This window comes from Sinocyclocheilus rhinocerous, unplaced genomic scaffold (assembly GCF_001515625.1).
Source record: "Sinocyclocheilus rhinocerous isolate Xijiao unplaced genomic scaffold, SAMN03320098_v1.1 scaffold472, whole genome shotgun sequence".
In the NCBI taxonomy this organism is placed as follows: domain Eukaryota; kingdom Metazoa; phylum Chordata; class Actinopteri; order Cypriniformes; family Cyprinidae; genus Sinocyclocheilus; species Sinocyclocheilus rhinocerous.
In genome coordinates, this window is record NW_015641089.1 from 91284 (window position 1) to 108731 (window position 17448).

At 36.2% G+C, this 17448-nt stretch overlaps 1 protein-coding gene across 1 annotated transcript in view; it reads right to left on the reverse strand.

Annotated features, from left to right (window-relative positions):
• The window catches only part of LOC107754601 (potassium/sodium hyperpolarization-activated cyclic nucleotide-gated channel 2-like), a 54616-nt gene extending 39731 nt beyond the window's left edge, over positions 1 to 14885 (reverse strand). The window contains exons 1-2 of the mRNA XM_016571112.1: positions 13945 to 14885; positions 10129 to 10552 (exon numbers count right to left, since the gene is read on the reverse strand). Coding sequence (XP_016426598.1) covers positions 10129 to 10552; positions 13945 to 14885 — 1365 coding nt within the window. The remainder of the gene's footprint in view (positions 1 to 10128; positions 10553 to 13944) is intronic.
• Positions 14886 to 17448: the final 2563 nt, after the last annotated feature.

The window sequence follows — 17448 nt, forward strand, 5'->3', positions numbered from 1 at the left end:
GGTTGAGTGCAGTGTAGAGAGTAACACGACCCTCCTCCTCCTGTTGGTGCGAGCGAGCGGTCAGTCACGTGTGTGTAGGATGACTCTCATACACTGAAGCAGTTCCGGCGGATGACGCAGCACGTATGCGCAGCGCACGCGCCTCTGAGGTATGCTAGTCTCGCGAGTTTGTTTATAGGAGCAAAGGAAGCAAAGTTTCCTTACTTTAGCAAAGGAAAACCAGTCTTCTCTTGGTTTATATCGAAATCCTCCGACATTTTTCTTTGCAAATCCTCGGTTTGTATTTCTAATTCGTTACCGGCGTTTTGTTTTGTTCTCTCTCCGCATTCATCACTAATCACGCAACGCTGACGTGCTACATCATCCGCCGGAACTGCTTCAGAGTATGACAGTTGGCGGAAGTGATATAAAAGTGTTTATTACGTTTGAAATATGGCTATTTTTCTTACAAAAACGCATGGATTCACTACAGAAGGCCTTTATTCACCCGAGACAATTTAACTAAAATGAGGAAATATGTGTATATTCCTAAATAGACGATATATGTATATAGGAAATATATGTATATTCCTGTTCATGTCTTAAACATGTCACTCCCCGTACACTTCACATGAGTATTTATATAGAGAGAGAGAGAGAGAGAGAGAGAGAGAGAGAGAGATTAGAGTAAGAGAGAGAGAGTAAATTGCCAGAGTAAAGAACTTTGGTAAATATGTATTGTTTTAAATGTGCTCTATATTAAAAATGTACCTTGACTTGACAAAAAAGCAGGTTAATCTTTGCCTTACACATATTTCCTCCATATATTACAGTGTTTGTTCAGTAGATTTTTAGATTAGACTTTCTGGCACTTGGTTGTCCAGAGGGTTTGTCTAAAACCCAACAGCAGTTACGCATGAAACCTCCTGGGTTTACTTTGTGGAAAGAGAAAGATAATTCGCAAGTAGCTAATCAGACCTCTGTGCGTGCTGAAATGTACCCAAAGGTCTCCTACTCATCCCTCTCTCTTCCTGTTTTCCGAAGCAGATATTTCATCTATGCGCTACAGAATATCAAAGTGGATAAACAGAGAGACAGCATCTAACAACATCATAGAGAAATTTACATGTACGATTTGATTTTTGTTATCAAGTAATACCATGTTGTAAATGTGTTCACTAGTGTTAGTGGTTATGCATGGATAAAAAAAAAAAAAGGTTGTCTGTTTGACAGCGGCAGCAAATGATGATGTATGGACTTGCACTTTGCCTTTTGCATCAAAATAAAATAAAATAAAAAATAATAAAGTAAAATAACTAAAATAACATTTTGTCTGTTAGACCAGTGTTTCCCAACCGGGGTGCCGTGTAAAAAAATCTTTTTTTAATATTTTTAAATTGCTAAAATGTTCAAAAAAGCAGCTATTATATAATATCCATTTCTGATGTCGCCAATAATTAGAGATGCACTGAAATTCCGGCTGCCGAAAATGAGTTCACCGCTCAGGACTTTTCAAAGTATCATATCGAAGTTAGAAATTCAAATATTGTGACAAAATTAATTTTGTAGGGTGCCACAAATTTGTTAAAATTTCCAAAGGGTGCCGCGACTAAAGAAAGGTTGGGAAACACTGTGTTAGACAACGACAACAAATATATAATGTATGGATTTGCACTGTGCCAATGAAATGAAATGAAATTAAATGAAATTAAATTAAATGAAAAAATAAATTAAAAATAAAATAAAAAAATTAAATTAAATTAAATTAAATTAAAAATAAATAAAAATAAAAATAAAATACAAAATAAAAAAATATATAAAATAAAATAAAAAAGAACAATTTGACATCATTGGTCATGCAATAATATAACACATAACTTAAAGTAACATTCCCAGACACTGATGTTCACAGAGTCCATCAGACAACACAAACACAGCTCCTGGATCGAGTTCAGGGATCCTTCAAAGGCTTTTCTATTGACCTGCTCTCTGTAGAAACATTGACTCAGGCCCTGAAAACCTAACATGATTAATGAGCCTCATCGAACATCTTCCACATCAAATGACCATCGGACTCTGGACATTTGTTACAGCTCAAAGCGGCCCATCAGTCAGCGGACAACTGCACAGTGAGACACTTGCTACACGCCTCACGGACACTGAGAAGCTCCAACTGAACATATGCCTCCATAAATCACATCAAATGAAACATCATTAAGCTTTTTTTTTTAAGATGAATAATCTGAATAGGAAGCTTTGGATCATGAATGAAGGAAAACAGGCTAATCAGCTAGTGTATTATTGCATTTGTTTACTAATATACAAAAATCATATTAGAATGATTTCTGAAGGATCATGTGCCACTGAAGACTGGAGTAATGATGCTGAAAATTCAGCTTTGATCACAGGAATAAATTACATTTTGCAATATATTTAAACAGAAAACAGCTATATTAAATTATAATAATATTTCACATTTTTGGTGTTTTTCTGTATTTTAGAGCACATTAATGCAGCCTTGGTGAGCAGAAGAGTCTTCATTAAAAACATTTCAAATCATAATGTTTCCAAACATTTGACAAGTACTGTATCAGTACTCATTTACTATATAGAACACAATAGAATCCAGTTTTACAGAGTTAACTTCAATTGTTTGTGTTTCACTTCAACATTGTGCCTTTGCTTTGTCTGGGATTCAGATGATGATTTGTTCATTCACTCTGTATAACTCAATTTCTTGAGCCGGTTTTCAGTGCAAACACTAACTAAGAGATTCGCTCCCATTTGGATCCCGTATCTGGTTTCCATGAGGACAGCTGGGATTTGCTGGAGCGCAGAGGAGCTTTACTTCCTGTAGAGCAGGATACAGAACTCAGTCCTGGCAATCGACCTTGCTGCTGCAGTGCATCAAATAAACGAGATATCAACGACCACATTCTGCTTTGTTACACTGGCTTTTAAAAGTTTTGGGTCGGACCTTTTAAAAGAAATTAATACTTTTATTTAGCAAGGATGCATTATATTTGTCAAAAGCGACAGTAAATACATTTATAATGTTACAAATAAGTTTTGATAATAATCAGAAATGTTTCTTGAGCAGTAAATCAGTATATTAGAATGATTTCTGAAGGATCACGTGACACTGAAGACTGGAGTAATGATGCTGAAAATTCAGCTTTGCATCATAGGAATGAATTACATTTTACAATATATTACAATAGAAAACTGAAATAACATTTCACAATTTTGCTTGTTTTTATTGTGTTTGATCAAATAAATGCAGCCTTGGTGAGCAGAAGAGACTTCTTTCAAAAACAACCCCAAACTTTTAAACGGTAGGTATGTCTGCATGCATTGTTCTGGCATTTTTTAAGTGTAAAACTGTTTTTCTGTAAAACTGTTCGCAGACCAAATACTTCAACACCAGTCCATCATCGTGGCATCATCAATTCAGATCTTGCATCTAAATGGGACATAAAACCAAAACAAACTGTTGGTCATTTTACAAACCTGTCTCAATGGGCAGCTCTTGGACTGATCAAGCTGTGTTTCTTCTCAACATTCATCTACTGTAATATTAAAGGGGTCATATGATGCTGCTAAAAAGAACATTATTTTGTGTATTTGGTGTAATGAAATGTGTCCATTGCGTGTCTTTGTTTACCTTCTTCACATGCACAGAGCGACTCTGGTTGGTTTGGCATAGCAACCAATCTATTCAAAATGCTTATTGATGCAACAGCTTCATTTTTCTGTTTGAACTTATCTGACTCAAAAATCTCAGTGTATTAAATGGCTCTTCCAGGTGAAAGAAAACAGCGCTCAGAACGAATAATCATAAGGATAATATAATTACAGCAGAGCTCCGCAGCGTAATGTTGAATTAGATATCTAATCAACACTGAACCGTCATTTACAAGCACCTGAGATGGCAAAAAACGACATATTAAAGAAATTAAATATATACAATTATAACATTTATATTAAAATAATAAAATGCTGATTGCAAAAAAAAACAAAACATTTGTATAGCTATAAAGCATAAGACATGTTAAGAAATTAATACTTTTATTAAATAAGGATGCATTAAATTAACCAAAAGTGACAGTAGAAACATTTATAATGTTGAAAAAAAAAAAGATTTCTGCTTCAAATAACTAAAGTGATTATTTTTGCAATTCAGTTTGGTGCCACTAGAGACACAAAAAGTACACACTTGGCTATTAAGAAATAGGGGGAAAAAAAACTTTACAATATGTTTTATTAACATTAGGTAATGTATTAGTTATCATTAACTAATTTCTACAGTATTTATTAATTATATGTATATTAACTTGTGCATAGACTAATACATTTTTAACATTTCAAGCAATTACATTTCAAGTATAAATGAACATTATTTAAAGCATTACAAATGAGGATTAAATAAAAATGAACAATAATAGATTTGTAAAATAAATGCTGTACAAATTGTTGTTCATGATTAATTTATGATATCTGATGCATTAACTACTGTTAACGAATTAAAAACAAACAGTAAAGTGTTCCCGAAATAAATGTGTTGTAATAATAAAAAAAATCCACTCAAATAATAATGTCCACAAATAACTTTTTTGTCTTTTTCTTTAGAAACCAAAACATGAAGAACCTATAATGAAAATCAAGGTTTCTAGGTTTACTTAAAGGGGTCATATGATGCGATTTCAATTTTTCCTTTCTCTTTGGAGTGTTATGAGCCCTGTTTGTAAGCGCTTTTTGTTGCTATAGGAAAAAGCAAACATTTGTACATTCAAGGCTAAACCATCTAGATAACTCGTTTTCTAAGAGGAGGTCATTTGCAGGAACTTTAGATTGCGTTGAGTTGTTCCCTCATGCGTGTCGTGAATACAAAGAGATGAGTTACATCAGGATTCGTAGAAAACAGACATAATAAGGTATTTAGTCTTTCTAAATACCTGAATTGCTTTTTCATTTGTTTTACTGTACAAGAGTGACAATTATTCTTGAATGCATTTTTAAGTAATGAGGTTTAAGGTCTGCTCTAAACGCCAACAACAAAATAAGTTCACAACTGAGAAAAAAAATCAACTCCAGAGGCCTGTGAAGAACTAATTTCTAGTAAGTACAAAAAACAATGCAGTTTTTATAGGGCACGTCCCATACAATATGCACACCTCATATGAAAACAATTTACTTTAGCGTTTTGGAGAAATGTCCCATTATTACACTTTAGAGGGCTATAAAGACCCCATTTCTAATAACTAGAAGAAATTAATGTTCAGTTCTTATAGGGGACATCCCATACTAAATGCACACCTCATATGAAACCATTTTACTGCAGCGTTTTGGAGAAATGTGCCATTGTTTCACTTCAGAGGCCCATAAAGACCTCATTTCTAATAAGCAGAAGAAATGAATGGTCATTTCTTATAGGCAAAGTCCCATACTATATCCACGCCACATATTAATAATTTTTACTACAGCGTTTTGGAGAAATGTTACTAATAATGTTATTAACATTATTCTACTTCTGAGGCCTATAAAGACCTAATTTGTAATAAGTAGAAAAAGCCAATTAACAGTTTAGGGGATGTCCCATTCTATATGCACACCTGAATGAAACCATTTCACTGCACAGTTTTCGAGATATGGGACATTATTACAATTTAGAGGGCTATAAAGACCCCATTTCTAATAAGTAGAAAAAGCCAATGAACAGTTCCTATATGGGAAGTCCTATTCTACAGTATATACATACCTTATATGTAACCATTGTACTGCAGAATTTTCAAGATATGGGACACTGTTACGCTTTAGAGGGCTATAAAGATTGAATTTCTAATAAGCAGAGAAAACCAATGATCAGTTCTTATACAGGACGTCCCATTGTATATGCACGCTTCACATGAAATTACTGCAGCGTTTTTGAGATATGGGACATTATTACACTTTAAAGGGCTATAAAGACCCCATTTCTAATAAGTAGAAGAAATGAATTGTCAGTTTTTATAGGGGACATCCCATACTATATACACACCTCAAATTAAACCATGCAGCATTTTCGAGATATGGGACATTATTGCAATTTAGAGGGCTATAAGGACCCCATTTCTAATAAGTAGAAGAAATGAATGGTCAGTTTGCGTATGGGATCCTTATAGCCCTCTAATAATGTCCCATATCTCGAAAATGCTGCAGTAAAATGGTTTCATATGAGGTGTGCATATTGTATGGGACGTCCCCTATAAAAGCCAAGCATTGTTTTTTGTACTTAGTAGAAATTAGTTCTTTACAGGCCTCTGGAGTGAAATAAAGGCATATTATTTAACATGATTGATTTTTTCTCATTGTGAACTTATTTTGTTATTGGCGTTAAAACATTAAAACTCATCATTACATAAAAATGCATTCAAGAGTAATTGTCACTCTTGTACAGTAAAACAAATGGAAAAGCAATTTAGTTATTTAGAAAGACTAAATACTTTATTTTGTCTGTTTTCTACGAATCCCGATGTAACTCATCTACATAAAACAATGATTTGAAAGGTGATCTTTAAAGAAAAATATAGTACACACAACCGTCAAAGACACCAATAAATAACACGGATATTAAAGCAGAAGTACAAAACTATCTCGAGAAATGTCATCTTGTTATATTATCTCTAATTGCTGGGCGTATAAATGGAAAGCGCTCTGAAAACGCATTCTCTTTGTGTTGTTCCTGAGATTACCGTAATCATAGTAATGCACGCGCACACTAATTTCAATCACGGCTGGCTTGACCGTGTATTTCTGAGCCGAGGCTGGCTTGACCGCAGTGTGGTTTCCTACAGGAGCCCAACAGAAAGTTAACAAGGCAGGTCTCTGTTCAACATTGGTCTAATTGCATATTGCAGACAAATTACCAATCACAACCTCATAATTATGCAAAGTAGCTGCACCGCCGGCCCACCCGAAGCATCTTAATTGATAAAAGATAGCTATCGCACTTCAGGGCTCTAGACCTGGGGTTATTCGGTTCGATCTGGAGGGAGTTATTGATGAACAACAGGAGTTCAGTCTAACTCATGTTTGTGTTTAATGAACAAACTATTTTCCGGGTCAAATAAAATGCATTACCTCTGGGAACGTTTAAACTCACATCAGTGGTAATCCCAAATAACCCAAAGCCAAAGACCCTTAATATTTTTTTTTAAATGGGTAGCTGATTATCATACTGGAAGCATAATAAGTCTTAATTGTTTAGGGATTTTAGTGGCACTGAGGAGTCAGTGCAACTATTTGTCTTGAAACAAATTAATTTATTAAGTTGAGATCTTTATTTGGTGACAGTTTCTATTATGACTGAATGATATAGCTGAAGAAATATACATATCTTAATGTTTCTTAAGGAGTACAAATAGTCATTTTCACTAAAGGAACACATTTTTAATGTTACTCTCACCAAGGCTGCATTTATTTGATGAAAATACAGTAAAAACAGCAATAGTGTGAAATATTATTGCAATTTAAATGAACTGTTTTCTATATGAATATATTGTAAAATATAATTTATTACTGTGATCAAAGCTGAATTTGATTGATTTGAATTTTTGATTTGAATGATTTGAAACATACCTGATTATTATTAATGTTGAAAGCAGTTGTGCTGCTTCATATTTTTGTGGGAAACGTCATGCATTTTTATTTTTCAGGATTCTTTGATGAACAGAAAGTTCAAAAGAACAGCATTTATTTGAAATAGAAATCTTTTTTAACATTATAAATGTCTTTACATGTCTGCGTCTTTTGCTGAATAAAAGTATTAATAAAAAAATATATATATATTTTACTGACCTCAAATTTTTTAATGGTCATGTACAATTTTATGAAAACAATTTAAAACACAAAAAAGACACTCACAGACATTTTTTGCGATGACAAACAAAATCAATCTTAAATCAATTCACAGAACTTAAGAAATAAAAAATATTTGCCCAATTTTGCTGCTCAAAAAAAAAAAAACATAAAATGACTTGTTCTCAAAAACATCAAAACGTTGTAAATCCAAGATGAGTCGATAATAACTTTGATTCACTTTCTCAGAAGAGACTGTACATTTTAAATGCTATTTTGTCAACTTTAAGCAGTCCAGATGTTGCTTAATTATATACTGTCAACAACATCATTGCAGAAATCACATATATCAACTTATTTTCCAAACACAGTGATGTCCAGTCAAGAGCCCCATCCACATCGATTCAGGAACTCATTGACTGACGGAGGCTTTAACACACAGTTTTAATTAGAGACAAAAGTGTGACTGAACCGTTTCAAAGAGCCGTCAGAACTCCGCTTGAGTCTGTCTGGACTTTGACAAGATAACCATCAACACGTTTGTGATCAATTAATCAGTGTTAAAGTCCCCATCTGCTCTCGGCAGGGCTCTGCACCCATAGGACAGAAAAATCCGAAACAACATTTCTGTAATATCAACTGTTTCTCCTGGACAGCAAGAAGATTACATCAGATTTAATGAGAGACTTTTGCTTCTCAGATGTTTCTCCTAGAAAAAGAGCCCAGCACACCAAGAATCCAAAGTCTTCAATTAAAGGACACAGAACTCACATATTTCTCATCAAAAACTAAATATGCTGCTCTGTACTTTTGCTGTATGTTTCAATATGTCAAAAATTTGTGTATAAATGTATTTCTCCTAAGGATTTTAGAAGCAAATCCGGGACAAAGCTGATCCTTAAAGTCTGTTTTCTAAATGCATGTTACTGAACTTGTTGTGAACAATTCATCCGTGCATGTTTAATTTTTTTTAAATGCTTTGACCTCGTAATGTTGAATCAAAATGTCATAACTGGAGCTTCTCTGATCAGTTCATCTTAAACCCCGCCCCTGCCGGCTCACATTCATCTGCCTGCACATTTGAGTGCCACGCCCACATCTCAACACCCAATCAACAACTGATGCATTAGAACAAAGTCCCCACCCAACACTTTTTTCTTTCTTATGCAAAAATGCACTCAGGTGTACATCATAATACAGAAAAAAGATCTGTCACTCCATTAAAGGTATAAAAGAGCAATATCTGAGTGGTTTTGGCCCGGTAGGCCCATGGTTCAACTGTGCCAACTGGGACTGGCACATCTCCGCACCCTTCACGTCCTCGATTTCTGCTGAGCATGTCTAAACATCCACAGTCCATTTGTGACTACCAGGAGAATAACCCTCCATGCTCATTTTTCATTCAGATATTGTACAGAGCATGCAGAGATTGCGCTGGAGTCGATGCAGTTTTTAATACCTGTATGTGGTTACGTAGCAAACCACATTCATTAAAACACTGTGTACTTGTAGTGTAAATAATTTCAAAAATATTAAGATCATATGGAAGCGCATGTTAGCCAAATAAGAAAAAAAGTCATGCTTTGGTAAATAATAATTATGAAAGTCAAATTTCAAAAAGCCAATATTATGAGATAAAGTTGAAATTTGTAATTATAACAAATATTGACTGCTATAATTTCTACTTTTTACATCATAATTATGACTTTTATTTCATAATTTTGACTTTTCATCTTATAATGTTCACTTTTAATGTCATAAGACTTTTATCTCATAATTATAACTTATGTCATAACTGTTTTTGTCATAATTATGCAGATTTTTGAGATTTTCAGATCTCAATTTTAACTATTTGTCATATCGACACTTACGCCATAATTTACTTTTTCTCTCAATTTACTTTTTCTCTCAATTTCAACTTTTTATGTCATAATTATCTCATAATGTTTGCTTTTGATGTCATAATTAAGAGTTTTTATCTCATGATTATGACTTTTTACGTCATAAATTACTTTTACATCATAATTTAGACTTTTTATCTCAATTTACTTTTTATCTCATAATTTCTGACTGTTTTATGTCATAATTATGACCTCATCATTTCTGACATGTGTCATAATTATGACCTTTTATCTCATAATTTTGACTTTAATGACTTTTTAATGTCATAATTATAATTTGCCAAAGCATGATTGTTTTCTTGTATGGTGGAAATGTGGTTCCATAGCTAACAGATATGATATATATGGCTATTTGTGTATATGCATTTGATGGGGTATATATGTGAGACTGTGGTGGTGACTGTTGACGTACCTCTTCCCACTGGTGAATGTAGCGGATAAGCCGGGAGAGACGCAGCAGCCTCAGCAAGCTCAGGATTTTAGTGAAACGCACAATCCTCAGGGCTCGCGCCGTCTTATACACCTCCGAGTCTATGCCCTTCTCCACGATCAGGAAGATATAATCCACCGGAATGGACGAGACAAAGTCCACAATAAACCAGGTCTTCAGGTACTTCTTCTTGATGGTCTTGGGGTCCAGGATGATGTCGGAATTGTCCTCGATAATGATGCCCGTGCGGAAGTTGAGCACCAGGTCCATGAGGAAGAAGGTGTCGGAGAACACGTTGAAGAGGATCCACGGCGTGGTCGTCTCGTCTTTGAAGAAGGTGATGCCGACGGGAATAATGATCAGGTTGCCCACCATGAAGAGAAGCATGGTGAAATCCCAGTAGAACCTGCAGGAGAGAAAAGCAAAGAAATTGGCTTTATCCAACACCATCTTTACGCCGTAGAAAGTAAGTGGTAGGTTTATGTGATTTTACTACTGTACATTTGTAAACCCTTGGGTGATGTTCTCCTTTGTATATTTTAGGTGATAACATTAATTGTTTCACAATGACAATAATGAGTATTACAATTTAAATCCGAATTCAGTCCTATTAACATTTTGCATGCATCATATAAATGCATAAACCATTTGCTATGCAAGAGAAAGACATTATTCCAGAAATCTCAAAAAGACAGCTATTTACATTTTTGGACTTTACATTAGAAATGCGTTAACTAATATTAACTATCAATGAGCAATACATTTATTATTCATTAATCTTTGTAAAAATAAGTCAATAAATATGCTATTTTTATAACTATTTGATGACTATTATAAATTAAATTAAATTAATAGAATTCATTATAAATATAACTATTGGATTAACATTAATTTGTAAGTATACTGTGTATATTTCGAACAAAAGTAATATTAGATAGATTTTAGATGCAAACAATTGTGAAAAGTCAAGCTATTGAAACAAGGAGGAGACATTTTTCAAAGCAATTTTCAAACATTTAAAGAAGCGTCATGACATGCATTTTCAAGATTCTCGTGACCTACATTTTCTAATTCATGCTGCGCTTGAGTGCTTTTGTTAAAGACATGAATGAAAATTAATGAGTCAATTAAACTTCTGACCAAAAATTAGGAAAATTCAGCAAAAAAAAATTGCAACAGCAGGCATCTCCAGTATTTCCAGATGAGAATAGCAGGAAAAGAACACAAACGTCTTAGTTTATTCTGATTATGCTATTTAAATGCATACAAAAATATTCTGATAGTTGTCAAACCAATGAGAGTCCAATGTGAACATTTCTGATGAGAATGCTATGCATTTATAAGGATAATTATTGCAGCATGCATATCACCCACATATTAAACAGGTTCTGCTTTGAAAACAACACTAAAAATCAATAACATTAGGGGTCCAGGATGATGTCGGAATTGTCCTCGATAATGATGCCCGTGCGGAAGTTGAGCACCAGGTCCATGAGGAAGAAGGTGTCGGAGATCACATTGAAGATGATCCACGGCGTGGTCGTCTCGTCTTTGAAGAAGGTGATGCCGACAGGAATAATGATCAGGTTGCCCACCATGAAGAGAAGCATGGTGAAATCCCAGTAGAACCTGCAAGAGAGAAAGAAAACAAATTGGCTTTATCTAACACCATCTTTACTCTGTAGTAAGTGGTAAGTTTATGTGATTTTACTTCTGCACATTTGTAAACCCTGGGATGATGTTCTAGTTTGTATATTTACAAGGTTAATAACATTAATAGTTTACAATGACTCTGTTTACATGCACAAAAGTATTACAATATAAATCAGAATTCAGTGCTATTAACATTTTGCATGCATCATGTACATGCATAAACCATTTGCTATGCAAGAGAAAGACATTATTCCAGAAATCCCAAAATTAAGAAAATTCAGCATAATAAATAGAAAAAGCACACATCTCCCATATTTCCAGATGAAAATAGCAGGAAAAGAACACAAATGTCTTGGTCCAATGTGAACATTTCTGATGTAAATATTACATATTTATAAGGATTATTATGGTAAAACTCTACATTATAATGCATTGCACTATGCATGTCACCCACATAAGGTACATTAAACAGGTTTGTTTTGAAAACAAGACTAAAAAATCAATAACATTAGCATTGCAAAGATGCATGCAACAATGCATTACAACGTGCTGCAGAGAATGCTTTATAGTGACCTTATTATATATATTTGAGAGTCTCACACGGCTGTGACTGGTGTAAGTCTATTCCTGAGGGTCTGAAATAAAGATCTGCGTGGAGCGGATGTGATCCGTTTCCACGTGGTGCTCGCACACGTGTGCAACTCAAGGTCACAGCAGAGCGCGCTAAGGTGCATGCTGACTCATAACTGGAGACTGATGCAACTCGTACACAATGGCAGCTTCTTTCCGCACGGTTTGCACAGCTGATCGGCTCTGTGTTGAGGGTATTTGATATGTCAAGATGACTTTGAATGGAGTGGGAGTATTGAAATAAATATGCATCAGTTTCAGGTTTTCTATGCAAAATGGTACAGATATGTGCATGTTATTGCATAGCTTGACTAATTGCAGAAACTGCATGCATATTTTCATCATCAACAATATTTGTCTATTATCTGATGAAGTCTCAATGACAAAAAGTGCCAGATTAAACCACATAAGCACAAGTACTGCAGCATTCAGTGATCTGCATCCAACATAATCACTGAAAGTTACAATGAATAATACTCACATGTTGCATAAATGTCAAATGCAACCTGATGCATGAACCTCAAGCAATGCAAACCATGTAAAGAGTCATCCAGTGGTTTTCATAGCATGCTAAACATTTTGAGTCCAGACTGACTGTGGTGCTGAAACGATGTTCCTCACTGATACAGACATAATGCATGACAGCATGACCATCTGTAGACTAACACTTGACTGAAAGTTTGGCACGTCTTAATTGTATTCATTGAGGTTAATGCTTCAACATCTTAAAGCCTTGAGATATATGCTTTATATGATCGTGAGCTGATCTGAATGAATGCGATTATCTTGAAATATAATTCAGCATGATATCTACTAGACAAAATTGCTTATGGTCTCACATCGTTATCTAGTCAGGTAGAAATAAATCTAACTCAGCATGGACAAAAATGCTTATGTGCCACAATGTGTATGGGCAAAAAACACAATGCTATTGCTTTTTTTTGTTTTTCTTTTTATAACCATAACAATAGCCTGGTCAGATTACATCCCTCAGTTATAAGAGGATAATACGATAAAAAAATGCATTTTTTTTTTTTTGGAAGTGTGTGTATAAGTTTTAATGGCTTTTGAGGGCCAAATTGTGTAAAGTGCTTTGTGAGGACATTTATTTAAAATGCCATAAATCAGCCAAATCCTATTTATTTTAAAACTACTGATCAACAGGTTTCCTGAGGCTTTGGTTTAGGGTTCAGAAGTCTGAGACCATTGATTAAAAAAAACTTTTATTATTAATACAAATGCTCAAAATGTAATCATTAGCATAAATTTGAGAACATCTGTTGCTTTATTGACGGCAGTACTGGAGCTGACATAAATAAAACCTGATGCTCAATGTCACTAATAGTGCAGATCTTAAAACTCTCTCATGCATCTTAAATATTGTTTAAATGTTCCAAAATTTAAATGGAAAAACACACACACACACACTTTTGGATGCCTGATTCATTAATGGGTCAAATTTGGTCCTTAGATGCCATATTCTCATGCAAAGTTTCTCCAAGCAGATGCTCTTACCTGAAGTCGCTGTAGGGGTGAATGATCCAGTTGCCCGCCGATTTCACGCGCTCCTGCTCCTTCTCCACCGCCTTCTGGCTCCCGTACATGCGCAGGGAGAATTTATTGACCCCGGGCTGCAACATGTTGCTGAACTGCCGCTGCATGAAGCTCGCCTGGCTGCCCCGGGTCTCGCCGTCCTCCTGAGCTCCATCCTCGGATTTGAGGAAGGTCACCGAGTTCCGGGGCTGCTGCCCGCCGTGGATGGAGGACGAGGCTTTCCTACTGGAGGCGTTGGAAAAGGACACTTTGGAATCCTTCTTCTCCGGGACCCCGGGGTTCGAGGCGTCTTGCCCCTGCATGCTGGCCGCGTCCACGCTGGTCATTGAATTGCACGCTGCCCGCTTGCTCCCGTCCGGCTTGGACATGATGGACCGGAGGCTCCCGGTGCCGGAGTCCCGCCTGCACTCCCCGTTCTTGTTGCATTTCATGCTGGAAAGCGGTGCTGAAGGATTGCCGTCACCCTCGGCAGCATTACAAGCCTCTACCGTCACGGTGGCCACTACGGTAGACGCTTTGCCTCCTCCTCCTCCGCCCTTAACGGTGTCGTGGCGACCCGCAGCAGCAGCAGCAGCATCAACATCACCCGGGCGCGCGTCAGTGGAAGTGGAGCTCCTGGACGCGCCTCCTCCTCCTCCTCCCGGTGCGCAGCTCTTAATCTGGATGCTGCTCCCTCCTCCTGCTCTTCTCAGCCGCGGATGCTGAAACTTGGATTCCTTCTCCGCGTCGTCCGTCTCCTCCATGGCGACGTGATTGGGTTTCAGGTTCGACCCGGCAGCATCCGACTCCAGGCAACTCTTGGCGGTGCTGTTCCCGGTGCAGTGGTACGCGGGCGCGCTCTTATGGGCCGCTTTCCTCGCCGTGGCAACATCCGAACCGGGCGAGAGCTCATTCCGGTCCATGTCATTCACCGGATCAGATTTGGCCTGTAATTATCTTTGCGGGAAACCAATCAGCACGGATGATGGGTGAGAGAGAAAGAGAAAGAGAGAGAGAGACCTACGTGATTTCTTTGCCAACAAAATGAAACAGCTCTTAGTTTATTAACTGTTTGTTGGGTCACTCCTTGAGCGCATCTTCCATTTCAATAAGTACATTTATGTAGGATTTTAAACATTCTATCAAATAAACACCGTCTTTCGCGCCATTTCAACCTATATTAATAAATAATAACAGGTTGCGACAAGCTAAATGTCTTAGTAGAGGTTTAATTCAGGCCTTGTGCTCAAGGTCATGACATTTTTAAAACGCTTATTAGAAAGAGAATCCAGTTCTGATATACCAAGATTCGTGATAAATCAGCATTGAGTAATAAAAAAACATTTAACAGAAACTAAAATCATGCATAAATGACAAATATATACAATACATAGCGTCAGAATTAACTTCCTACACTCAGAAAAAAAAAAGGTACAAAAGCTGTGACTATGGCGTTACCTTTTCAAAAGCTACTAAAATATACCATTTAGGTGTTAATATGTACTCTTTAGTTACTAATGTGTACCTTTAAGGCACTAATATGCACTTACTAGGGTAAATAAGGTACAAAGGTGTACCTTTTTCAAAGGAATCACACAAGTGGACAGCTTTTGTACCTTTTTTTCTGAGAGTGTAAAATTATGGTAACTGTACATTATTTAATAACAGAGGTGGTATAGTTACACTTACAGTGTTTTTAAAAACACAATGTGGTCAATTAAAATAGAATTTATAAACGGAGATAAAATTAAAATAAAGTACTACCAAAACTGGGAGAAGTTTGTTAACATTGATCTGGGAACAGGCCAAAAAACTACAGATAAAGAAAATATTAGAAAATAAAAGTTAGGGCCTATATGCATAGTTATTGTTTTTACGTGCACATAATAGCATAATAAAATAAGAGCCACATTAATTATGCATATGCTAACACAGTGGTTCCCAACCCTGGTCCTGGAGGCACCCCAACACTGCACGTGTTGCATGTCTCCTTAATGACATTTAACAGAGTGAAATCAGACTGCAGCGCGGCGCCACCTACCGGCGCACAGACGGAACTACAGCAGCTCACAGAAAAGAGCTCTGGAGAACCACTGGGGTCCTTCAGCTTTAAAGACCTGTTGAATGTTTTCAGAAACCATAAAGCGCAAACACACTTTTCAGACCTCCATCAGAAAAACTACAAAGTGTAAGTTGAAGAAATTTGCAGTCGGTAAACCACTATGCCATGACCTCATCTGCCCAGATGTTCTCAAAACTAATGCAGCAATAATCTTCAACACTATGTTATATCAAACACTCACAAAAAAAAAAAAGTACAAAAGCTGTCAACGGGGCAATACCTTTGCATACCAGTGTTGCTATTTATACTAATCTGTATCATTAATATACTAATATGTACACTTTAGATAATAATTAGATACTAATGTGTACCTTTAAGGTACTAATATGTAAATAAGTAGGGGTAAACAAGTTACAAATGTATACCTGTTGAAATAGTACCACCCTAGTGACCATATAGATATTAGCTAAAATTTTCAAAAATGGTTGCAATGGAAAAATACAAAAAGATAGAAAGAGAACATTTATAAAAATCCAGTGGGACGACAAAGGCCACATTTGTGCAAATATATAATTTAAACATATTAATATATATTATTACAAATATTAAATAAATAAATAATAATATATATATATATAATTATTATTATTTTTTTTTTTAATTTTCCACTTTCATTTTAATTTTATTTAGTCTTAGTCATTTTGTACTTATTTTGTAGTTTTTGTTTTGGGGGGTTTTTTCCAGTAGTTTTTGCTGCATAATTTGAAATATTTCCTCATTTTACTAATTTTTCCAGGTTTAAATGGAAAAAAAAAATCCCAGATTTTCAATGCAAGAATCAGATCTCACTTAATGATCTCGGCTTTCATAATAGACACATGCATGACATTAACATCAAGAGAAAGCTCATTTGTCATCACAAGCCCTGCATCTGTTCTTGTTCTTGACCACTTTCGTGATCACAAAGCATCTTCCTGAGCACATCATCTCCAAAAAGCAAGTCATCTTCCTTCTTGAATATTGTTGATGCTGACCTACAGTAGCAGACTACAGACATTAATGAGAATGCCGGCTCACAGAAGTCCTGCAGACTGTCAGATCTTACCTTGTTTTCCCTGGCGCTGACGTGTGACCGAAGCCAGCCAATGCAGAGAGTGAAGCGCACCTCCAGAACAGCAGCCCGGAGCAATGACATTGAAAGGTTGTCTCAACCCGGCGGAGGGAGAGAGAGGTGGGACGCCGCGTCCCTTCAGTGATGGAGCGTTTGACCTCTGGAGGTCAGCGGGGTCGCCATGCTCCCAAACCACACGCTCTGCTTCCCACTTGTGAAGTGTTTAACCTGAGCAGCTCCGGATCAATCTCTCTCTCTCTCTCTCTGCAGAACTGAATGCCGGCACTCACTTCCTGGTATGACACATTTAAGG